The sequence below is a fragment of the Panthera tigris genome, chromosome F3, assembly GCF_018350195.1.
Source record: "Panthera tigris isolate Pti1 chromosome F3, P.tigris_Pti1_mat1.1, whole genome shotgun sequence".
NCBI classification, from domain to species: Eukaryota; Metazoa; Chordata; class Mammalia; order Carnivora; family Felidae; genus Panthera; species Panthera tigris.
This window is the reverse complement of record NC_056678.1, coordinates 57,465,952-57,492,670: the sequence shown is the minus strand read 5'-3', so window position 1 is coordinate 57,492,670 and position 26,719 is coordinate 57,465,952. Positions and strand designations below refer to the sequence as shown.

At 37.2% G+C, this 26,719-nt stretch overlaps 1 protein-coding gene across 1 annotated transcript in view; it reads right to left on the bottom strand.

Annotated features, from left to right (window-relative positions):
* The window catches only part of IARS2 (isoleucyl-tRNA synthetase 2, mitochondrial), a 66,361-nt gene that overhangs the window by 14,830 nt on the left and 24,812 nt on the right, over positions 1-26,719 (bottom strand). Inside the window, exons 9-14 of the mRNA XM_042975510.1 lie at positions 24,716-24,885; positions 20,999-21,089; positions 19,589-19,740; positions 17,337-17,497; positions 7,630-7,732; positions 6,693-6,786 (exon numbers count right to left, since the gene is read on the bottom strand). Coding sequence (XP_042831444.1) covers positions 6,693-6,786; positions 7,630-7,732; positions 17,337-17,497; positions 19,589-19,740; positions 20,999-21,089; positions 24,716-24,885 — 771 coding nt within the window. The remainder of the gene's footprint in view (positions 1-6,692; positions 6,787-7,629; positions 7,733-17,336; positions 17,498-19,588; positions 19,741-20,998; positions 21,090-24,715; positions 24,886-26,719) is intronic.

Below are 26,719 nucleotides of genomic sequence, written 5' to 3'. Positions count from 1 at the left end.
CTTTATGTTAAGTAACAAATAATTGTGCTGCTTGTTGTCATGGCAAAACTGCACTTCAGCCTAGTCTACGCAGCTAGGAAAGTCTAAGAGGGTAAGAAGACAAATGCATACGCAGCAAGAACAAAGTGTTTTAGCCTCAACATCTACAATGCTACACCTACAACCTACTTTTCTTCTCCCTCTACTGACTTGTAGCCATTTGTAACCCTAACCTTCTTTTTCTAATCTTTTTTTAACGTTTGTTTATTTTTGAGAGAGAAAGAGACAGAGACAGAGCGTGAGCAGGGGAGGGGCAGAGAGAGAGGGAGACACAGAATCCAGGCTCCGAGCTGTCGGCACAGACCCCGACGTGGGGCTTGAACTCATGAGCCTTCAAGCTGTGAGATCGCGACCTGAGCTGAAGTCGGCTGCTTAACCTACTGAGCCACCCAGGCGCCCCTGTAACTCTCAACTTTTATAGAAGCCGGCACTCAAATCCTCTTCCACCCAAGACGTTAACCTCCTACTGCCGACCACTTTGGGGATGTGGCAGTAATCAAGGAGATGATTGATAACAGAATGCTAGTGGAAATCTCTTCCTGAAGGAAGGAAGGAGCGAGCAGAAAGAATCACCAAATCCTCTTCCTCCCTGAAAGCCGCCTGCTCAGGGGCTGGTGAAACAATCACTGACAGTAACCGGGCATCAAACCGAAGTTCTGTCACCTTACTGCCAACACCGCTTCTGAGCCTTGATTAACACACCTCTCAAACAAGGGGTTTAAATAATCTCTAGAACCTTTGCCCTAAAAGTTTAAAAAGCTGGCTGCTGCCCAAAGACTTACAGTCGTCAGGACACCAGCAATCTGACTGCTCGGGGGCGGCACCGAGGCTGCCGGAGTCCCAGTCCCGTGTGTGGGACGCACCAGGTGTGGGGTCAGAGCTTAACCTTCCCACGTGCCCAGGTCTTTACTAAGATGAGGACAACACCAAAATGTATTTACCTTACGAGGCTGTAAGAGAGATTAAAGAAGCAATAGGACATGCTGTGTACACAGCACATTATCAGTCAACGTTAATTATTACAAAGATTTATCACAAAGGGCACTGACATTTCCTGATGGAAAATTAAGAAAGGTGTATTTTTTCAAGTCATTTTTACATACAAGAATACTTGTGAAAGTATCGTTATCCTAAACTATTTTAAAAATCCGTGGTCTCTGATTCTGTCTTAGAAATATACGTTGCAACGCTCTAATAAAATAGGAGGACATCAGCCTACTAATCACAGCACAACAAAACAGCTCATACTCGGCAGGGGTCAAGTCTCAATGCCTTTTCCATTCTCATATAGATACTGAATTGCTGGAACTGGGAAGGAAGCAAAATACCATCCTAGAAGAGGAAGTGTAACCCCAGAAAACTTCTGCAAGCCAGAGCCTTTCAAGGTGGTGTACGAAACCAGTGGAAAAAGATGGACGGGGTAGTGGGGTGTTTGGGCGTAGCAGAGCTCTGGACAAGAAATGAAAAAAATAAAGCTTGTAGGAACTTTAGAAACAAAGATAAGCTCAGTCTTAAACGGTAAGAAATAGGAAGATCTGTCAAACTAAGGTGCTGGAATACTCTGGAATTACTGTACAGCTACAACCACATATGATGAATTATTGGGACTATTCCCTATTTTAGTAAGTTTATTTTTAGTAATGGTTGTTTTTCCTAGCAAATGTACATTCTCACTTTAAGAAATCGGTAAAACACTGGGAAGTTAAAACAAAATAAAATCACCTATATCCCACTACCTAGAGATAACCATTTCATTACAGCGCATCTCTTTCCAGTCTTTTGTCTGTGCTCAACATTTCCATGAGTTGTTAGCAAATCACGATCTTTGCCTATATCCTTTTATTTTGTATTCTGTACTTTTTCAAATTTAGCATGCCCTTAGATAATACCCATACCCTCAATTATTTTTCAAAAACATTACTTAATGGCTGCATATGATTCTGATGTATGAATGTATACCATATTGCTTTAGTAATTTTTCTACACATAGACAATGAATTACTGTGCCAAATCACGTACTATTAAAATAGCATTGTAAAAAAAGAAAGAAAGAAAGAAAGAACACTGTAATGAATATCCTCACACACAGTTCTTCATCCAGATTTGATCACTTGAGAGAGTGCAGGTGTGTGAGCAGGGGAGGGGGAGAGGGAGAGAATCCCAAGCAGACTCAGCATTGTCAGCACAGAGCCCGATGCGGGGCTCGAACTGACAAACTGCAGTGAGTGAGCAGTGCGTGAGCTCATGACCTGAGCTGAAACCAAGAGCCAGACACTTAAATAACTGAGGCACCCAGGAGCCCCACATCTGACCACTTGGACAGGAGAGATGCCCATAAATAGAACTTTTTGGTCAAACGACAGAAAACCACTCCAAAGCTTCTGAGGCATAATGCAAAAATCCTTTCCAGTCCACCTGTGCCACATTACATTCCAACAGCAGTGCATAAGAGGGAGCAATGGTGCCAACTTTTTCTGCCTATTTTTTAATCTTCTTTCCTCTTTTTCTTCCCTCAATAGACCTTCTAATAAAAGAAAAAACTAGAAATAAACCTGGGTGTTGTAATATTCCAGGAAAAGTCGCAATCAACCATGTGGCAAAAGGCTAATATTTCTATTACAGTAACTTTCTTTCTTAGGAAAATTATAAAAATCATAAACTATTCAGTACCTCTAAGATCATGATTTAGGCATGGTAGTAAATAAAGAATAAACTAATTACAGCGTTAAAAAAAATCTCTCAAAGCAAAATCAGCCAAAAAATTGAGTAATCTATAATTTCATTACTAAATTTGTTTAACTTAGCTGAACTGACAAAGTTTGAGCAAGATTATATTGTATTTAAGAAGGCAAGTTATAAACTAGCACAAAACATATTTGTCACAACTACTGCTTAACCAACGTAAAATAATTTAAGAGTAATTTGTCAAAAATGTTAGGATATAATTATTAATTTTAAAAATTAGGCTATTTGTAAACTATCATCTATGTTCTTAATAGGGTAATCCTTTAAAAAAGGCTTTATAAATCTAAACTGTAAATAATAGTTTCTCTTTCAAAAAGTGATCTTTTTTCTATTTATTTCTCTTTATTTGTTAAAAAAAAACAAACAAATGAAGCAGAATAAGTATTTTATTTATTTATTTTTTTATTTTTTTAAAAAAATTTTTTTTTCAACGTTTTTTATTTATTTTTGGGACAGAGAGAGACAGAGCATGAACGGGGGAGGGGCAGAGAGAGAGGGAGACACAGAATCGGAAACAGGCTCCAGGCTCCGAGCCATCAGCCCAGAGCCTGACGCGGGGCTCGAACTCACGGACCGCGAGATCGTGACCTGGCTGAAGTCGGACGCTTAACCGACTGCGCCACCCAGGCGCCCCAAGAATAAGTATTTTAAAACACTAATTCCTTGATAGGTGAAGATAAATAAGTTACGGCACATGCAGACGAGGGAACGTTACTTAGCACTACAAAGAAATGAGCTATCAAGCCAGGAAAAGACACGAAGGGACCATGGATACATGTTAAGTAAAAGAAGCCAATCCGAAAAGCTACATACTGTGTGACTCCAACTATATGACATTCTGGAAAGGCAAAACTATGGAGAGTACAAAGATCAGTGGTTGCCAGGGTCAGCTGGGAAGAAGGGATGAACAGGTGGAGCAAATTTTTAGTAAAATTTTAGTAAAATTTAGTAAAATTTAGTAAAACTGTTCTGTGTGATACTACAATGGTGGATACGTGTTGTTACACATTTGCCAAAACCCACAGAGTGCACAACACCGAGAGTGAATCCTAACTATGGACTGTGCGTGATCATGATTTGTCAATGTAGGTCCATCAATAGTAACAAATACACCACCGCAGTGTGAGTTGAAGGCAGGGAGCCTATGGGGAAATGGAGGCACAGTGTATGGGATCTCTGTAATTTCTGCTAAAACTGTTCTAAAAAATAGAATTTACTTAAAATTTTTGAAAACATTATTTTTAAATCACTGCAAAAATTAATGCCTTCGGTAAATGTTTAAAGAATGTTTTAGAAATGATTCACTTAAAAACGCCATTCCCGGGGCGCCTGGGTGGCTCAGTCGGTTAGGCGGCCGACTTCGGCTCAGGTCACGATCTCACAGTCCGTGAGTTCGAGCCCCGCGTCGGGCTTTGTGCTGACCGCTCAGAGCCTGGAGCCTGTTTCAGATTCTGTGTCTCCCTCTGTCTCTGACCCTCCCCTGTTCATGCTCTGTCTCTCTCTGTCTCAAAAATAAATAAACGTTAAAAAAAAAAAAAATTAAAAAAAAAAAAAACAAAAAAACGCCATTCCCTTTCAGAAAGCGTTCGAGTTTCAGTTTAAGTACTATTGACCTTGAACTCACAATCAAAGAGGTACCTGACCTGGTGTTCAAATTCTTAAGCCAAATCTTTCACTGTTGTAAAACGTGTCAACGAAAAGTAAAACCAGTCATGTATGCCATAATCACCAAATTCATCTTGTTGAATATCAACAGGTACTGATGAAGACTAAGTAGCTCAATTAAACTCAAAAGTAAGTTGATTTTAGTTTGCAGTAACGTACTCTGAGGGAAATACGCAGACGTTGAATCATTTATTAGAATTAATGTAAGCATTTGAGAATGGAAAGTAAAATACCCTTCTTGAAAAAGACTTCTCCCTCTTGTTCTTTCTCTCTTTTAAGGAAAGTTTGTTTTATGGATTCTCAAACCGTGAATTCACTATTATCTTGGCTCTTTCCCACTTCATTCTTTCTCCCTGTCTTTTGAAAATTTTCTTATCAAAAAAGAATAAAAGCTCAGAGGTAAATAGGATAAAATATAAGCCAATTAATCTAATTCTTTGACTAACCTCACACCATGTTTGACTGATTTAGAGGAAGAGGAGGAGGAATATGACAGCTCAGTGAAAAAGGAGAAATTACAGTCTAAAATTAGTCTTGTGCATTTATCTGTGAAGGTAGCTTATTTAAGTTCTGGCGGCCTCTATGCAGGCAACATACAAGTTTAAATGACAAATCAGTTCTCTTTCTTCGAATTAATTATCTAAATATGACACCTACTGCTTAGGTGTAATTCTACCACTAACTTCATTTAATAAACTATTTCTTTCCCAAGTATTTAGTTAAAAACATCATCAACTAGAAGGAACGTGACTATTACCAGCACCACTGGCAGCACAGCACAGACGGGTTTTAACGAGCTTTCATGCAGTTTCACAAGGTCTCTAAGTAGAACACGACCTTGCTGTGTGGAGTAACGTGAAACCACTTCTGAAATTAAACTGCAACAACGCTCGAAGCAGCCATTCATACCAAGGCCAAAAAAGTTAATGAACTTTGAAATATATCATATAAATGATTTTGCACATGGCACACTTTTGCTGAAATTCACGATGCTGCCCCAATGTGGTAGGAGATACGGAACTCTTCTTCCTATTTATAACACTACTTCTACCTACCTCATGTAGTGGTCCTTGCCTATATTTTCAGTATAATTGAGGGAAACAAAGTAATTGAACTTGCAGTATTTTCTCTTAGGTGTGGTGGGAGAAACTTATGAAATAGTAATTCTGAAAATTATTAAAAACTGTAAAAGATTTTATTAATATGTAATTTATACTAGTCATTATGAATTACTATTTGTATTTTAGCTGTAATATAGAGGAAACATGAATTTACATGGATTAATTTCCTAGGCTACTAGAAGGGGACAAATGATCATATTTACCTACCAGGAATCAGATATATGTCCTCTCAATAGTGAGGCCCAGTACCAAAAGGATATGTCAAGTCACACTTGGGGACAATCCCTCTCAATCCCGTAATAATGGCCAGCTGCAAAGATAAGTTACTTTCCCACATTCTCTCGCTCCAGAAAGCAAGATCTCTTGGGCCCAGGGTGGCGTTTAGCAGCAATGTGAAGAAGCATCTGATTCATCCTCGTTCCTGTCTTTAACCTCACGGAGATGATGGGCTTTGCTCTTTGTTTTCCCTCTGGTGTTCGCCTGGTGTGCTTAAGGATATCCTCTTAAGCTGCTACACACAACCTCCAATGTGTGCCTTCTCCTACTTCTCCCTGCTACTGCCCACCAGGTCTCTCCCTTCTCACAGTGTGCCCTGTGAGTGAGTGTAACATTAGTCAGCTGCCTGTGTGGAGGGGGGAAGAGCTGTGAAATGACAAGGTCGTATAAGAAAAATAAGAACCAGAGATCAGGGTACCTGATTTCTGGTCTGAGACTAACTAAACTATGTAACCATCACCTAATTTGGCTCTAATCTAATCTCATTTCCTCTTCTGAAAAAGGATGGGAGTCAGACCGTTTCAATGACTTCTAAATGTGACAGAGCTAATGCCTTGGGTTGCTAAGTGTGTCAAGAAGAGCTGGTTGAGAGGAGGAAGAAACGTCCGTTTTTATCTACCTTGTGTATTGTGGGTCTATATAAAATTTCATTTGGAAAAACAAACAAATTTAGACATCATTGGATTAAATGATCTCCAAGAGCCCTTCCAGATCTAAAATCGTATCATGGCAGGAGATTTTCTCCCAAATAAAAAAAAATACTCCCAGATTATAGATTTCTTCTGAGTAACTTTTATGTATTTTCAAAACTGCTTGACTGGTATATAATCTACTGTTTAAAATTACCTGGAAGAACACAAGACCATGAAGTTCCACTATCGAACCAGATGTCCAAGATATCCTGACCAGGCACATACTCCAAGGCATCAGGACCACCGACCTAGTAAGATAACGTGAAAACATTTTAATTATGCAAAGATAACAATGTACACAATAAAAAAGCAAAAAGAAAAAGTCTTAAGAAAATAAAAGGATAGGGAACCAGGGTGGCTCAGTTAGTTAAGTACCCAACTCTTGATTTTGGCTCAGGTCACGATCTCATGGTTCATGAGACTAAGCCCCGCTTTGGGCTTTACGCGGACACAGCAAGGAGCCTACTTGGAATTCTCTCTCCCACTCTCTCTGCCCCTCCCCCACTCTCTCTCAAAATAAATAAACTTAAAAAAAAAATAAGAGAATCAAATGCTTACAACCATTAAATTCACATTTTAAAATGAAATTTCAAACATTTCTAAGTATTTTGCAATTTAGTACAACTGCCTCATTTGTATGTGAAAGTGATTGTGGCCACTTGATTCTACACTTACTAACATAAAGTGTTTTCACTTCCTGAAATGATCTCCTAACTTGGATTCTGTTCATGTGTGATGGAATCAGTCAACTCCAGTGCAGATCCGACAAAACCCTGATGTACCAAGTTAGGCACCGCTCTCTCATGGTCAACACCTACATCTGCTTAGTCAACTAAACCCGCTAAAAATCAATCTTGGCCCTCAATAAGTAAACAAATAACCCTCATACTCCACTGCTATATTAAACACCAAGCTTCTATGGCTAGGCAAAAACGTCTACTCTCAAACTGCACTGGCTCCTGATTTATAGTGAAATGAACTCATCAACTTTACACGATGACATAAATACTTTTTAACTCTCAAGAATCCCTTGTGTTTTCATGAAGTCATGCAATGCACACGAAGGTTGTTAAATACACACAGAAATTTACCTGAGATAAGACTTCCTGAGGAAGAAGCTGCTCAGGGGGATGAGTCCACCAGACATCGCTGCCATGTTGTTCCACTAGTTTAATAATATGCTCTGTGGTTTGGCTGTTTTAGGTGGGAAAAGGCAGAACTGTTCAATTAACTACAGAGAGTAACAGTGAACATTTAAAAAATAAGAAAGAGCTAAAAGAAAAAAAGAAAAACACAGAATAGTTATTTTCCCCTATCCACAGAATATTTTATTCAAAAATATTTATTGAGAACCTCCAGTATCTTAGAGACTGTCCTAGGAACTGGAAATATAGCAGTTGACAAGACAGATAAGATTCCTGCACTAATGGAACTTACACTGTACGATCCGAGATACCTCCCTCAAAATGCTATGTAAACGAAGATGATGCACAAAAAATGCAGCACAGAGCCTAATATGCAGTAAAAAGCCAGTAAGTGCACATCAAATGAAATTGACCATATCTTTGGGAAGACACACAGTTATAAATTATTTGAAAACTAAACTCGGGAAAATTTATACTACATTTTCTCACAGCAGTAACATACTTCTGATTTATTATCACAGCTTTATTGACGTTACAACTTCCTCTAGTTGCTTTCCATGGGTCAGAGTACATGTAATGGTTAAGAGCATGGACCTTAGAACTAGACAGCTTTGGTTCTATTCCTGGCTCTCCCACTTATTACCTAATGTGACCTTGGGTACAGCACGTAACATTTCTGTATCTGTTTTTAAAATGCAGATAATAATATCATCAAGATGGCTATTAAGGATATTAATTAAGCTTATATATATAAAATGCCTAGAACAATGTCTGGCACATACTAACAAGTATTATATAAGTGTTAGTTATTATTCAAACTGATTTTGTGAAGTCAGGTAAATTTAGAGAGTAATTATGTTAACCAATCACCAAAATACAAATCCGTATTAATATTTACAGATTAAGACACACATACAAAAGCTAACTTTTGAATTATGCTCATTTCCACCACATTCCATTAGTTACTAATTCTTAGTAACTAAGAATTAACTACAGGCCCATGAGAGTCAATGGAAATGGAAAGACTAGTGAACGGGAAAAGCTTTACATTCTTTAAAACTGTTTAATGTTTATTTATTTATTTTTGAAAGAGAGCGAGCGCACAAGTGGGGGAGGGAGGGAGAGGGAGAGAGAGAGAGAGAGAGAGAGACAGAGACAGAGACAGAGACAGAATCCGAAGCAGGCTCCAGGCTCCAGGCTGTCAGCTCACAGCCCAACACGGGACTCAAACGCATGAACTGTGAGATCCTGACCGAAGTCAAAAATCAAGACTTGGACCTTAACCACAGAGCCACCCAGGTGCCCTGAAGTCATGAGGTTTTATATTCCTGACCCGTTCCTCACTCGGGTTGGATCACATAAGGACAGGTTTCAGAATACTGTTTGGGAAATGTCCTTAGGCCAGCATTTCCCAAACCATCTTTGGGGTACACAGAAAACTCCTAAAGTTAACACAGACATACCACGAAATAGTCCACTGTGATCACACAGATTTAGGCAACTCTGATGCTGTGTCCCTCTTTGTAAGTTATGCTGTGAATTAACATATTAAAGATCCTGAGAAGTCCTGAAGCAAATGAACCGATCCCCCTTAATTTAACTCAACGCCCTGAAAAGCTTTACATTCTTAATCTGGATCTGATTCTTATTAATCATGACTATGCAAGGGCAAATCATCTACCTCTTTGGGTCTGAAAATTCACAGATGTGTATGAAAAAATTATTAAATTATTTTAAATTATTAAAAAATTATGAAAGTAAAAATCAAATGGGTATTACAAATTATTTAGATAGGCTCAAAAAATTGAAATTTCAAATACCTAAGTTGGTATGCTAGGAAGGATAGACTGAAAAAGTATAATGTTATCAGCATCTATTTTAAAGAAGTTACAAATAACAAGAATGTTAAAACGGGCACAAGTCCATATTTCTTCTAGTCATACATTTTCGATGGACTTTAACAGTAAAGATAAACTTTTGTGATAGGAGACCATAAAAACTTTGTGCAATACCTAGTTATATGACAATATTTAGTTACATATTACTTTTTTATATAGTTTGCACAGAACATTTTAACAGTTAAGAAAATATGAACATACTATAAAAGAAAACCTAAATAACCTAATGTTATTTTTCTAAAGAAAACCTAAATAACCTAATGTTATTTTTCTAAAGAGATACTAGCAAAGTACATTTACACGTACCCAATTATAGTAGACATGATGTTCATACCAATTCTGAAATTTTCATAAAAAAGAATGATTCTAAACATGAGTATCATTTTGACTCCTTACTTTTACAATGTAATTAGACTAATTTTAGGTAAATGGTAAAATAAAACAGTAAAACCATTTCAAAATTGTTAGAAATAAATAGGTCAAAAAATAACACAAAACTAAGAGCAAATGGTTCAAGTTTCATATCAACGTAGGAAATACGGTACAGCGTATTAGGATTAATATTAAAATAAAAGCATTTATGTATATACCACACATTGTACTTTTCAAAGCAGTTTACACGCACTTTTTTTAAAAGTTTATTTATTTTTGACACACACACATACACACACACACACACACACACACACACACACACACACACACACACAGTGTGAGTGGGGGAGGGGCAGAGAGAGAAGGAGACACAGAATCCAAAACAGGCTCCAAGCTCTGAGCTGTCAGCACAGAGCGTGACGCAGGACTCGAACTCCCGAACCGTGATTATGACCTGAGCCAAAGTTGGATGCTCAACCGACTGAGCCACCCAGGCGACCCTAAAGCACTATCTAATTGGATTCACAGAAAAACATATTTAGTAGCTCCTGACAGATAAACCCTGTTCCCTGCCTCGGGGTTCCTTAAGTCATGAGCCTAACTAAGTAACACCGGTAATGCCAGGCCTTAAAACTGTCTCCTAAATCATGGTTCGATTCTGTTTTTACTTCTCCATTCAGCTTCTCTAACTCATCTACAAAGACAACCACTGTACCTGTGAATTCACACTCCTATTCTCTTGCCTTGCGAAGCAAAGGCAACAAAGAGTCTTATTACCCATGTGTAATGAAACCCTCAACTGGAGATGAAGTGAGGGAACAGGGCAGTCCCAGGAGATTAGTGTGCTGACAGAACACACACCAAGTCCAAAGACCGGATTCTACCCATGAATTATTAGATACTGATAGGAATACATCATATTATTTTTCTGAGCTTCAGTTTCTGTGAACACTGGAACAGCTGTCAGAAAGAAGGCCATATGAACCTTATAATTATAGATGACGCATATCCATTTTAGGAGACCAAACTCACCTCTAATGTGACCGACAAGTTCTTTTTTTATATCCCTAAATAGATAATTCAATGAGGTTTTAGAACTATAACTAAAAATACCAAACAATAAAGATTCCCATTTTGGAGCAGACAAGTTATTAAGACAACTGTAAAGTCCCCCCAAGTTTAGTCAACTATCTCTAGTCTAAAATTATAGTTTTAATTGTTATATTTTCTTATAAAGATTAGTAATTCGCTCACATAATCTAACTTTTCAGTGTAAGAAGCATTTTATATACACTTTATTTGCAAACATACTTTTTTAAAAAACTCATAAGCCTCTTGCTTCAGTGAGGAAGAAAGTTTGATTTTTTCTTTTAGTTTCCCTAATACTTATTAAAAATGAAAAAAAAACCACACAACGTCATCTACACTAATGAAAATAATCCAGTAGTAGTCAGTTTTTAAAATCTAATTTCAAAAAAGCTGTCATAAGTAAAACTACACACTTTTAAAAAAATAAACCAATATTTTCCCTCATAACACATGCATATGAATCTGGACCAAAGAATAATTTTTTCAATGTATTCAAAAGAAATATGAAACATTTTATTTTATTTATTTTTTAATGTTTTATTTTTGAGAGAGAGAGAGACACACACACACACACACACACACACACACACACACACACACACACACACACGATGTGTGTGCAGGGAAGGGGCAGAGAGAGGGAGACACAGAAACCGAGCTGTCAGCACAGAGCCTGACGCGGGGCTCAAACTCAACGAGCCATGAGATCATGACCTGAGCGAAGCTGGATGATTAACAGTCTAAGCCACCCAGTTTCCCCAGAAATATGAAACGTTTTAAAAAGGGAGAGAAGAAGCTCTGCCTCAATAATAGGGCAAATCTCACTAGTATTTAGAGCAAGACTTGCTTCCCTACATCATGACATATAAAAATATCATGAACCAAATATACTTTAATAAGCATTATGCTCTGCAACTCAGTTCCATCTTGAGATCTTACAACACTATATTACATGTATTTTTGAAAACAGGAAAAGACGCTAAAGACAATTCTGGAGCTCGGGGATAAAAACTGAACAAAATTTATGATAAACAAGAATACAGACGTCAATGACAACACCCTCACAATCCAAACAAATCAAAATTTAAGTGCATGGATTTGGTACCACAAAGTAAGAACTTTCTCTTGATTTGTACTCTGAGTCTCTGAATAATCTTAAAAACTGTGGCAGAGAGTTTTAAAAACACAATTTTCAATAAAAATAAACCTACACTGGCAATCTACAGACTTGAGGTAACTATCCTAGATTGTAAAATAAAGATAGATTTAACATTAGTTCAAACCAAATCTGGAAGGATAACTTGGAAACAAAACAAAACAAGTGAATGCTACACTAGTGCTTAAAGGTGGTCATTGTCACTAGAATACTGTAGCAAAAACCTAGAACAGTCCAATGTCCTTGGTGGGCTGCACAGATTGGATTTTCATTCAGAGGGAACCAGGCGACCATTAAGAGCTAAGCCAGCATTTTTAATGGCTGTATACTCAGTCTTCCAAAACCAATTTAGATTATTTCTTTCTATCACCATGTTCCTTTATTATTATCAATATATGAGACACCCTTATATACCTGTCTTCATATAAGAGATGTTCATCTTCTTATTTAAGGATAAATATTTTAGAAGTATAATTTGTTCATAATGAAACTGAAATTATGCTTCAATGAGTTTTTAAAACAATTTTAAACAATATTTGTTTTAAAACAATAAACATATCTTAGTGATAGTGAATATTCTTCAAGAAAAAATACAAGGAAAAGTCAAAATCTGTCTTTGGAAATTTAAGAATTCTTCCCTTGTGTTAATAATATCCTATACTTAACACAAACACATGGTTAACTTATAACCTAAAGATCAGGATAAATTACTGTTGATAAAAGTGGGTGAAACCACTTATCACTACATAATATATGCTTCCATTTTAATGCTGCATTTCATAAAGCAATAAATCCATCATAAAACTTTGTACTTTATGCAAGGGCCTTATCTAAACACATGTATTACGTGTCCCTCCTTAGGTTTCAACCAGTGAAAATCCACTAGGTTGTATGAGCAACTGAAACACCATCCAATCATTCTGAACTTTGATATCAACTGTGCTGAAGGCTTATTTAGCACATTATCAGAAATTAAGCAGCATTAGGATTACTAAGCAAGGAAGAAACCTGCTGTCATTCCACTGTCTCCTGTGCTTTGTCTTTATTAAAGGAACAATATTAAGGCTTATAAGACAACTTTTCTTCTGCAAGTTACTGGAATAAGAATGAGGTAAGAGGCTAAATGTTTCCAATTTATTTACTAAGTTTATAAATTTATTCTAGAACACAGTGAAATGTGAAGCGGGGTGGGGGGGAGATTCTATTTTTAATTTAATCCTACACTTATGTATTATAGGTGACAGGAAACAATTTTGGAGAATTTTTTAATTGAATGATTATAAAATTTTTTCACCAAAAAGGTCATTGTTATATGAGCAAGAGGGAGGGAGAGCCAGCACTCAAAGTGAACTGTAAATTCCTTGACTATTTCTAGTAAATTTCTCATAAGTTCCAGAAATCAAGGGCCAAATTTCCTAAATGCATAGATTATTGTATTAATAGTGAATTGATACAATAATCTGAAACAGAATTTAAAATTTTTTTTAATGTTTATTTATTTTTGAGAGAGAGAGACAGACAGACAGACAGAACACAAGTAGGGGAGGGGGAGAAAGAGGGAGACCCAGAATCTGAAGCAGGCTCCAAGCTCTGAGCTGTCAGCACATAGCCCAACGTGGGGCGCGAACCCACAAACCATGAGATCATGACTTGAGCTGAAGTCGGAAGCTCAATGGACTGAACCACCCAGCCGCCCCTAAAATAAACAAAATTTAACAACTTCTTTTCCTTCCTAGGTAGCAAATGCTTCTAAATGTTACCTTTGTATTATGTTAAAAAGTATTTGTCTTTATTAACTAGGAGTAGATTTCTACTTAAATTATAATGGCATTCTATTACAGATTCAGAAAAATCAATGATGTTAAGGTCAGAAACACAATTATATCTTGAGCAAATACAAATGTGAATATGAAGTGCAGATGAGAACATTAATTCAAATCAAAGTTAAACATCAGAGTTTCAAATCTACTAGTCTCTAACCTTATTAGCAATGTGAATCAATCAAGATTTTCTTCTGTGAAACAAGTATACTTAAGACTTGAACTTACAGACTTTGGTCCAGAAAAGCAGAAGGAATGTTCTGGTATGCTTACTGGGGTTATCAAGTGTAACAGCAACTCCATGTGGACTGTGTACCAATGTCCAGTGGAGATGCTGTTACTTTTGATGATTACCAACTCACTACAATAGAAAGATCTATCCAAGAAAGACAGAAAATCGTGGTCACTTGATTCTGACTTGATTAAGGAGGAAAAAAGATAAGCCTTCACGCGGTCTTAAAAAAGTTACTTACAAGTAAGTAATTAAGAATTAACATCTATCTTCTTACATTAAGTGCAATGTCACACCAAGGAACCAACAGTGGAGGAAGATTAATCTTGGGTCATCACTCAGAAATGGTGTACAGGAAAATGACCTATGAACTGACAGACAATTTGGCTAAGTCTGTCTGTCATTTCTGTAGGCCAATATTCTGTATATCTCTTCTACTTCAAAATCAGAATTCAACTAATATGATGCAAGCAACACAATGGGAGATGCACAGAAAAAAATCTGCAACATAAGCATGTATCGACTGTAAGTAGAAAATAAATAATACCTGATGAAAATCTGCTTGTGTTTTTCTGACAAAGCTCACATTTATTTCACCTGGCTTAGTGACCAATCGACCTATGTACCGTTTTATTGTCATTATTGTCAAATAAACTAATTTCCTCTTCTTACTAATATACACATATGTCCACCTCCATCACTTCAAGGAAATTCCCTAAAAATCTTGTTCTCTAAACACTAAAAAAACCCCAAAAAACGAGGAACAATGACAACGGCTTATACACATTCCTTAAAAGAAAACTGTACAGTGTGGAATTTTAAATAATACCTGTGTAAACTTATGTCAACTTTAAGGTATTAAGGTATCAGCAGTCTATATCTGACCAAGCTCTCAATTATAAGAACAACATGGGCAACACTATTTAGCCCAAAGAGCCTTAGCTCCAATATGTAATAATACTGACGAAGTCTTACAGTGACCTCCTGGCCTCCAACCTCTAGCTTTTCTTCCTAAAATATACTCTCACTCCTCATGCCTATTTAAGAATTTAAACTGCTTAACCTAGTATTCAAAACTCACTACAATTTGCCCCCACAAACCTCTCTCAGCACTTAATTTTCTAAAACCCCCCTCAACACCGGACAGTCCCATTATGGCTCCTATACATGTGCTATGCTTTCCCTGCTCCACACCCTCAGCTCCTTCTAATTCCTCCACTTGCAAAATACTTTCCTACCTAATCCTCGAGGCCCTACTCAAATGCGCATCCTCTGTGAAGAAAGCAAATGAGCTGTTTTATGGCGATATTTGCCCAAGGCAGAACCTGCAGTTCTTCTCTGAGCCATGTTGCCATAAGGTGTCAGATTCCCCATGAAACAGTGACAGAATATATATTTCAAATTGAAAAAGAACTTCTACACAAAAAACACTAAGAACTACCTAATATGTGGCTATCGATGATTAAAACAAACAAACAAACCCACTTTAATCAACATTTAAAAAAAAACCCTGAAACACATGCATTCATAAAAGGACCACCTAAAGAAATATTGATAACATTGACGATGAAAACTAGGAACTTTTTACAAAAATTCTGATGAACCCCAAAGTAGGAACATGCAATTCTACGTCTACAGTCTCTCGAACTCCCCGTCATTACTTACTGGCCTCCATGCCCTCAAAAACCTTACTGGATCCTCAAATGATAAAATGTGAAAATATTTATCAAAATGGGCTCAAACTTTTCACTCATGTTAAAACATAACTTAGTAAAATTTCCATTAACCAGATTAAAACAAATTACTCAGTGGTGCCTGAGTGGCTCAGTCAGCTGAGCATCCAACTTTTGGTTTTGGCTTGGGTCATGATCTCAGTTTGTGAGTTCGAGCCCCACATCAGGCTCCATGCTGACAGCCCAGAGCCTGCTTGGGATTCTGTGTCTCTCTCTCTCCCTGTCTCTCCTCCACTCGCACTGTCTCCGTCTCTCTCAAAATAAATAGATTTTAAAAAATTACTCAAAAAAAAAGGAAAACTTAGGATGTATTCTTAAAAGGAATGATTACTATTTCCCTGTCCACATCTGTTAGTAAAAGCTATACTGAATACCGAAAACCTCCCTAATTTAGTAGAAGATAAACTAGCCAGACTGTTCCCTCATGAAAAGCAGGGACAATGTCAGTCTATACACTGCCTCGAGAAGAGTCTAGTGTGTGGATTAGGAAAAAAATCTTTCCACTGTTTAAGTTTTTCTACCCTGCATTGTCGACTATGTCCATGTATTATCTTCTCAAAAGAAAAGAAAGAAAAAACCTTAAAGAAAAGAGAAGAAACAGTTGGGAAGGTAATCATCACTAAAATAAACGTTAATTTTGTGCATTTAACTATGTAACAGTTTCTTAAATTTTAAAGGATCTATAAATCATTGTACAATGTCACTTCTATTGAAACAGTAGCCTGAAGTAAGAGAGGGACGCTGATTCCTAAAGAAAAACTGCATACCTGGATCCCCTCCTGAACGCTGTTCATCTTTGGATTCCTGACACTGGATTCTAGCACAATGCTAGGCACACAGTCAGAAACCATGGATTCCCACAGAAAAACTATCAGAGCCTCTGCTTCTAAGTATCTATACTGAAAAACTGTAGTTGTTAAAATTTCAACCACATGAAAGGATCTTTGTGAAATCATATTTTATTCCCCCACCGAAGACTGTTATTTTATAATATGTGATTTAACATATATCAGTTCTCAACAGTCCACTAATTTTCTACTTTTGAAGAAAACACAGCTCACTTTAAAATGCGGGGAAAAATTGGGGCACCTGGGTGGCCTGGATGGTTGGGCATGTGACTCTTGATTTCGGCTTGAGTCACAACCTCACGGTTCATGGAACTGAGCCCCACACGGGGCTTTGTGACGACACTGCGGGGCCTGCTTGGGATTCTGTCTCTCCCTCTCTCTCTGCCCCTCCCCGGCTTGTTAGCTCTCTCTCTCTCTCTCTCTCTTTCTCAAAGTAAGTAACACTTAAACAAAATGTTTCCATTTAAAAAAAATGCTGAAAGAAATGCAGAAAGAGTTCTACCTGTTGATCAAGAATTCATCTTTTGTCTTGTGATGAAACACAGGGATTGGAACACCCCAAACTCTTTGCCTTGATATACACCAATACGGCCGTCTGTCCATCGTTTCAACCATGGCATTCAGTGCTGATCCAGGAATAAATTTCACTTTTTTTAACAATTCCTGTAATTGATGCACAAATCACATCCAGAGAGAGTAAGCAGAACAAATTTTCCAGAACTTCCACTATTTATTCTCATAGCTCTTTATTTTGGATGTTTATAGTCATTTACATGTCTCCCTCCCCACACCCAAAAAATTAAACTAAAAAACAGATTTCAGAGTAAATGAAGCAAAGTTAAAAGAAGGCCACAAAGGATCTAATAAATAACATTGAGAACAGACTTCACCTTTAGAGGACGGGACAAGAGATTTTCTACTGATTTCCAAACACCCTAGATCAAAACTGGTAATACTAGGGTTAGTAGAAGTATTACACTTAGTTAAACCACAGTTAAAATACATTCAAACATGACTGCAACAATAATTTTTAAGTACTTACTTAAAAAATAAGCTGCTGTTTTAGGCTGATAAACAAGGGCTGCAATATAACCTAATTTCACATACTATGGTTTACAACACAGAAAACACTCTGAAAATCACACTTTCTATTTATTTGCTCTCTTCGCAAGAACTTCCTCTACCTTCAGCCCCCCAAAAAGTTGTTTTGTATTTCATTTCATTTGTCAGTTACCAAAAGATGAGTTATATAAGAAAAATGTTTGGTACTAATCTCAAGAAAGGACAAATATGTCAATTTCATTTTTAAGAATCGAGCCATTAATTGAGCATTTTTCTGCTTGCAGAGCGATTTAAATATTTTCCTCACTTAACCTCAACTACAAGAAATCCCCTCCCTCAAAACCTACTGGAAGAATGGCAACATATGCGATTCAATTTGATTCATCCTTGGTTTGAAAATGCCAGAAATATGAATACAGACTGGATATTTGATTTTGTTAAGCAATAACTATTACTTTTATAAGATGGTAACAATGGCAGTTCAATTATGTTTAAATAGTCTTTATCTTTCAGGTATACAAACTGAAATCTTTATGAAGACATAAGGCCTGAAATTTGCTTCACAATAATCCAATGGGTGGAGAGTGAAAGGAAGGTGGTAGGAGGGGTGCAGACAAAATAAAATTGGCCAGAAGGTGATTAATGTTGAATTTGGGTAGGAGAAACATGCAGTACATTATTCTATTACTGCAATGAGAAACTGAAAATTATCTGTGAAGGAATCAAAACCAAAACGAAACGAAACAAAACAAAACACTAGGCTCCAGCATTCTGCATCAGACTTAGATGTTCTTCAATCAAAAATCTGTGCAGAGCTGAAGTTACAAAACTTAACATTTACAACAAAGGAAAACAGGCTTCACAGGAATGCAAACAATAAAACAGTCCGTACGATAGTTGTCCACTCTATACAAACACAGAAAATGTAAACTGCTTGCCCGGCTTTGGCAAGGGCTTCAAATTGCCAAGTCAACAAATAAACCAACTGATTACAGTTATATGTTAAGATGAAAGCAGTAACGTAAAGTATCTTCATTATCAGCCTGGCTAACAAATATGTATTTGAGCTCTTTCATTCAACAGAATTAAGTTGTTTACAACACACACACACACACACACACACACACACACACACACAGATACATATACTATGTGGTGAATGAAGGAGCTCAAATATATATTAATATTTAGAATACCCATTTTAAAGTATTTGTTAAGTCAAAGCAACAATTTTTTGAATGGACTGCAATTTCAATCTTAAGGAAGCAAAGTGTTTTTAAAGAGTTTTACTGAAATGTCTACTATGTGCCAGACACTGGTCTGGAACCCTCATTCACTTACCCCACGAGGTAGGCATTATTATCAACTTTATATAGATGAGGAAACTGAGGTTCTGAGAGGCTAACCACCTCCTGAACTCACATCTGTCCTAACTCTATATTACTTTCACTATACTGGGCAGGAAATTTGGGCGTGTCACTTAACCTCTTTAAGCCACACGTGTATAATGAAGGAATGGAAATCCAAGATGCTTCTAAATCTAAAACTATAATTTTATGAAACCAAATCACATCACCAAATCATAATAGCAGCAATTCCTTCTATTCCCCAAATCCTACTTCAACCTCCCATGCAATCCTTTCATACTGAAGGAATTAAAACCCAATGCTCACAACAGGATGTCTCATATACCTTGGCTGTAGCCTTGATATCCGTGATATTTACAAACCACTGCTTGCTGGCACGAATAACCACTGGTTTCTTAGTCCTCCAGTCATAGGGATAGCTGTGTACCAATTTCTCCTCTTTCAACAAATGTTTTGAAGCCTGAAGCATCTTTATAACTTTTAAAAAATCAATAACAATTTACATTAGAATTAAAAAGTACTATGAAAATCCTAATAGTTATGTAATTCCCAGGGAGTACTAATCTGAACCAGTAGGTACCAGTTGGTAAGAGTAGCTACAGAGGCATAATCTGGGAATCTCTTGGCAAAAAAAAGCAGGGACTACAAAACCTTAAGTAGACTCTAAATTAAGCCATTCCCATGGCTCTTCATTCCAAAGGAAAGATAAATAGGATATATCTAAAATTCTACGTTTGAAACTCATAGCCATAATCTTTCATACCATGAATCTTAAAATGGTCTCCAAAGAATCCAAAAGAAACCAGCTACAGTGGGTTGAATTTATCCCCCCAAATGATATGTTCACATCCTAACCCTTAGTACTTGTGAATATGACCATATTTGGAAGTAGGGTCTTTGCAGATGTAATCAAGTTAAGATGAGGTCACATTGGATTAGAGTAGGCCCTGAATCCAATGACTAGTGTCCTAATAAGAGGGGAGGATAGAGACACACAAGAGCAAAGGACTTGTGACAACGGAGGCAAAGATTAGAGTGATACCAAGGAAAGCTAAGGATAACCAGAAACCACCAGAAGCTAGGAAGAAACAAGGAAGGATTCTTCCATAGAGCATTCAGAGGGAGAAAGGCCCTGCCAAACCACTGATTTCAGACTTCTAGCCTCCGGAACTGTGAGAATAAATTTCTGTTGTTTTAAGCTGGTAGATTTATGGTAATTTGTTACAGTAGTTCTAGGAAAGTAATACACCATGTTTAATTAGCCTTAGTCTTAGTGTGGGCGAAGAAAGGTCTTAACAGTACCTGGTCCTTGGGTCTATAACTATAAAAAGTCAAAAAGACAAGTCAAGGCTGGAGGACCCCGAAGATCATAGTACATAAACAGCGCTGCACAGGGGATCAGTGATTTACAAGAGGGTTAGAAAAACAGTAGTGTCTGATACACGGTCAGCACCTAGCCTCAAGCTTGATTTTATTTCTCCACAAAACTAATACAGCCATAGCCATAAAATAACACCACTCCCTGTTGACTGCCCTGCTTTGCTTAAACAGAACAATTTTAAAGCAAAAGATGAACAAGTCCCAACTTCCATTTTAAACCATGCAGTAAAATAAAATACAATTTCAGATTTTTGTTTCTAATGAGAGTGTAAGATGGGAGAAGAGCCAGCAAAGCTTACTGCTGGTTGCTTTTCAGAAAATATCTATTTATCATAATAACACATACAATACTCACCCACATCTGTGCCCTCTTCAAGGACAGCCTTGTTTTCAAGTTCAGGACCTGCAACTTCTGTGAAAACTCCATCTTCATCCACTAAACAATCCTACAAAGGGTTATTTTCAACAACAAAGTACCAAGATATTTTATCTTATGACACTACCCGGCAAAACAATCTATATAAAACATGTCAGTACAGTCTTTCACTGCATTGAAAATCTGGACACTTCTTACTTAATAGAAATTTGTGGATTTATACATTTAAAACACAAAAGGCAAATGTCTTTTTTGTTTTTGAGACACAGGGCGCGCACAAGCGCACAAGCACACAAGCAGGGGAGGAGCAGAGGGAGAGCGAGACAGAGAATCTTAAGCAGGCTCCACGCAGCGGAAAAGTCTGACGCAGGGCCTTGATCTCACAACTGTGAGATCATGACCTGAGCCAGGATGAAGAATCAGACGCTTAACAGACTGTACCACTCTGGCACCCCAAAAGGCACAATGTCTTATTAAAACAAATACCTGAAGTTTAATTAAAAAAAAAAAGTAAAATCCTCAACAAAATATTAGCAAACTGAATCTAATAATACATTTTTAAAAAATCACACACCGTAATCATTTGAGATTTATTCCTGTATGCAAGTGTGGTACAAGATTCACAAAACAACCAACATGGTGTCACATCAATAAGAGAAAGGATAAAAACCATTATGATCATTTCAACAGATGCAGAAAAAGCATCTGACAAAGTACAACATCCATTCACGATAAAAACCCTCTGTAAAGTAGTAAAGAAAACATACCTTAACATAATAAAGCCGGTATATGAAAAACTCACAGCCAACAATGTACTCAATGGGGAACAACTGAGAGCTTTTCTCCTAAGGTCAGGAACAAGACAAGGAAGTCCACTCCCACCACTTTTATTCAACATAGTACTGGAAGTCCTAACCATAGCAATTAGACAACATAAAGAAAAGGCATCCAAATTGCTAAGAAAGAAATAAAACTCTCATTATTTGCAGATGACATGATACTATATATATAAAACCTTAAAGACTCCACCCAAAAACTGCTAGAGCTGATACATGAATGCAATAAAGTCACAGGATACAAAATCAATGTACAGAAATCTGTTGCATTCCTATACACTAATGATGAAGCAGCAGAAAGTGAAATTAAGAAACCAATCCCATTTAAAATTGTACTAAAAATAATAAATTATCTAGAAATAAACTTAACCATAAGTGAAAGACCTGTCCTCTAAAAACTGTAAAACAGTGATGAAAGAAATTCAAGATGATGCCAAGAAATGGAAAGACATGTTCATGGGTTGGAAGAACAAATATTGTTAAAATGTCTATACTCCCCAAAACAATCTACAGATTTAATGCAATCTCTATCAAAATACCAACAGCATTTTTCACAGAAGAACAAAAAATATCAAAATTTGTATGGAACTAGACCTAAGACCTCTAATAGCCAATGCAATCTTAAAAAAGAAAAACAGGGGCGCCTGGGTGGCTTAGTCGGTTAAGCGTCCAACTTTGGCTCAGGTCATGATCTCATGGTTCATGAGTTCAAGCACCACATCGGGCTCTGTGCTGATAGCTCGGAGCCTGGAGCCTGCTTTGGATTCTGTGTCTCCCTCTCTCTGCCCCTCCCTCTCTAATGCTCCCTCTAATGTCTCTGTCTCTCTCCCTCTCTCTTAAAAATAAACATTAGAAAAAATTTTAAAAAGAAAAACAAAACTGGAGGTATCACAATTCCAGATTTCAAGTTATGTTACAAAGTGATAGTAATTGTATGGTACTGGCATAAAAATAGACACATAGATGAATAGAATAGAACAGAAAACCCAGAAGTAAACTGACAATTATATAGTTAATTAATCTTCGACAAAGGAGGAATGAATATACCATGGGAAAAAGTCTCTTCAACGAATTTTTCCAGTTGGACAGTTACATGCAAAATTATGAAACTGGACCACTTTCTTCCACCATACACAAAAACAAACTCAAAATGGATTAAAGACCTAAATGTAAGACCTAAAATCATAAAAATCTTTGAAGAGAACATAGGCAGTAACCTCTCTGACATCGACTGCAGCAACTTTTTTCTAGAGAGGTCTCTTGAGGCAAGGGAAACAAAAGCAAAAATAAACTATGGGGACTACACCAAAATAAAAAGTTTCTTCACAGAGAAGGAAACAACCAAAAAAACTAAATGGCAAAATACTAAATGGGATAAGACACTTGTAAATGACATATCTGATAAAGGGTTAGTATCCAAAATATATGAAGAACTTATAAAACTCAACACCGCAAAAATAATCCAATTAAAAATGGGCAGAAGACATGAACAGACATTTCTCCAAAGAAGACATCCAGATGGCCAAAAGACATGAAAAGATGCTCAACATCACTCATCATCAGGGAAATGCAAATCAAAACTACAAAGAGGTATCACTGCACAACTATCAGAATGGCTAAAATCAAAACACAAGAAACAACAAGTGTTGGCAAAGACATGGAGAAAAAGGAACCCTCGTGCATTGTTAGTAGAAATGCAAACCCGTGCAGCCACTGTGGAAACATTATGGAGTTTCCTCAAAATGTTAAAAACAGAACTACCCTATAATCTGGTAATCACACTACTGAGTATTTACCCAAAAACATTAAAAAAAAACACGAATTCAGGAGCGCCTGGGTGGCTCAGTACACACACACACACACAGAATGGAATATTATTCAGCCATAAAGAAGAATGAAATCTTGCCATTTATAACAACACGGATGTATCTAGAGTATAATGCTAAGCAAAATAAGTCAGTCAAAAAAGACAAATACCATATGATCTCACTCATATGTGGAATCTAAGAAACAAACAAAAGGCAAAAAGAGAGAGAGACACCAAGAAACAGACTCTTAACTACTGAGAACTGATGGTTACCAGAGGGGAGGGGGGAGGAGGGGATGGAGGAAATAGGGGTGGGGATTAAAGAGTACACTTTTGATGATGAAAAATAAAATAATTTTTTAAAAAGTTAAATATACTAAAAATACCTTTAACTTGGTCTCTATTAATGTCCAGATCAATTGTAATGTACATATATTGTGCTGACTTTGTGACTCACTTTTAACTAAAGGAAAAAACTCCCTAAGTAACTGACATGTATAACATAAATTTAAAGAGGACTGTTTAAAAACAAACTGCTCTTTCAAACAGAAAGAGAAAAAATTCTCCCCATTTAATACGTATTTTTCAATTCTAATTCTGTGCTGATTTTGTGTTAATTCTCCAAAACCTTTCTCAGTTAGTATGAATTAACGAGGCATTAGGGTACTGAACAAACCTGGGCATTTCACAACTTAATTGTGACAAAAATGATTGCTTATCGGGGCGCCTGGGTGGCGCAGTCGGTTAAGCGTCCGACTTCAGCTCAGGTCACGATCTCGCGGTCCGTGAGTTCGAGCCCCGCGTCAGGCTCTGGGCTGATGGCTCGGAGCCTGGAGCCTGTTTCCGATTCTGTGTCTCCCTCTCTCTCTGCCCCTCCCCCGTTCATGCTCTGTCTCTCTCTGTCCCAAAAATAAATAAAAAACGTTGAAAAAAAAAAAATTAAAAAAAAAAAAAGTGATTGCTTATCACCAAAACATAAAGATGTTAATTAGGATTTATCACTTTAATTCTACAAAAGCAACAATTAAAAAGGAAAGAAAAGAGGAAAAGTACCGTGGACAGGTTGTGTTGAGAAGCTACACTGTAATCTTCCATACCATGGGCTGGGGCTGTGTGAACCAACCCTGTTCCTTTTGTCATGGTCACATGATTTGCAGGTAAAAGAGGAGAGGCTTTACCAGGAATTAAAGGATGAGTACAAGTACCATTTTCCAAATCTACACCTGTGGGGGAAAAAAAACCATAATTAAGAATTATCTTACGTAACAATGTTTCTACCTCTTTAAGAGTAGCAAGAGAGTAGCAAGTGAAAAGTGCAGGAACTTCCAGGCACCTGGGTGGCTCAGTCAATTCAGTGTCCGATTCTTGATTTTTGGCTCAGGATATGATCTCACCATCGTTGAAAATGAGCCCCATGTTGTACTCAGCGTGGAGCACAAAGCCTGCTTGGAATTCTCTCTCCTCTCGCTGCCCCTCCCCTGCTCATTCTCCCTCTCTTTCAAAATAAATAAATAAACTTCAATTAAAAAAAATAAAAGAGGGGTGCCTGCGTGGCTAAGTCAGTTAGGCTTTTGACTTTGGCTCGGGTCATAATCTCACGGTCCATGAGTTCGAGCCCCACATCGGGCTCTATGTTGACGGCTCAGAGTCTGGAGCCTGCTTCAGATTCTGTGTCTCCCTCTCTGTCTGCCCCTCCCCTGCTCATGCTCAATTTCTCCCTCTCTCTTTCTCTCTCTCAAGAAAAATAAACATTAAAACAAATTAAAAGAAAAAAAAAAGAAAAGTGCAGGATCTGGAACAAGACTGGCCTCAAACTTGGCTTCCCTTTTTACTTGCACTGTGACCTTTAGGAACCTATAGTATGTAGAAAATTACAGTTCCCATCTCAGAGGGTTGCCATGAGGATAAATTGAGGTAATACATTTTAAGTATTTGGGGCACTTAGCACAATAACTGCCACACAGTAAATGATTTAAAATATTAGCAATTATTGGGACGCCTGGGTGGCTCAGTCGGTTAAGCGTCTGACTTCGGCTCAGGTCATGATCTCACGGTCCGTGAGTTTGAGCCCCCGCGTCGGGCTCTGTGCTGACAGCTCGGAGCCTGGAGCCTGCTTCGGATTCTGTGTCTCCCTCTCTCTCTGACTCTCCCCCATTCATGCTCTCTCTCTCAAAAATAAATAAACATTAAAAAAATTAAAAATAAATAAAAATAAAAATAAAATATTAGCAATTATTATAACAGACAACACAAATGAGCCCAAGATTTCTCTAACTTATGTACAGCTATGCACCTTTTGGAATATAAGGACAAAGAAATTAGAACAGATCAATGACCAACAGGTTCTAACACTATCTCTATGGGAATTAACTGTTGTTGCTTTTCATAATGTTACCCTAAAAAGGTAAGAGATGATAAATAATACCTAACAGTCAGTAGGTACCTACCATGTACTGGGTTCAACATTAATTCTTACTTCATCTTCATAATACTACCAAACACCTAATATTATCTGCAATTTATAAATCAGAAAACAAGAAAATGTAGGCAATATGCCTCGTGTTACATGGCTAATAAATGATTGAATCCAACTTCCAAAGCAAGTATGACTCTAACATTCTGTATAACCCCAGCCCTTTTAATAATACATTGATCCACCATCAATTTTTCCACACTATCAGTAATGTTTCTCACCTTTACTGCTTCTTGAGTTGGATTCTATAAATTAATCTTTCATATGCTCTAAAGACAACAGAAATAAATAAGTCTCCGAACTTTAAAAAGATTACCTGGTTCTACTTATGTATTTACCAAGATGTACTAGGTAAGTCTGTTAAGTCTATCTACTCTTCAATAATTAAAGAAATTTCAATGGTCCCCTTACTCCTAAGATCTTCCCCACAAATCATCCTTCATCTTTCTAAACTAAATAATATTAACTTAAAAAAAAAAATCTGTCCTCACAGAGCAATGTCTCCACTTTTATGATCCTTCCTTTCTGGTTGTAGAGGAATAAGACGTAACCGATTCAATATCACCAAAAGAATACAAATCTTT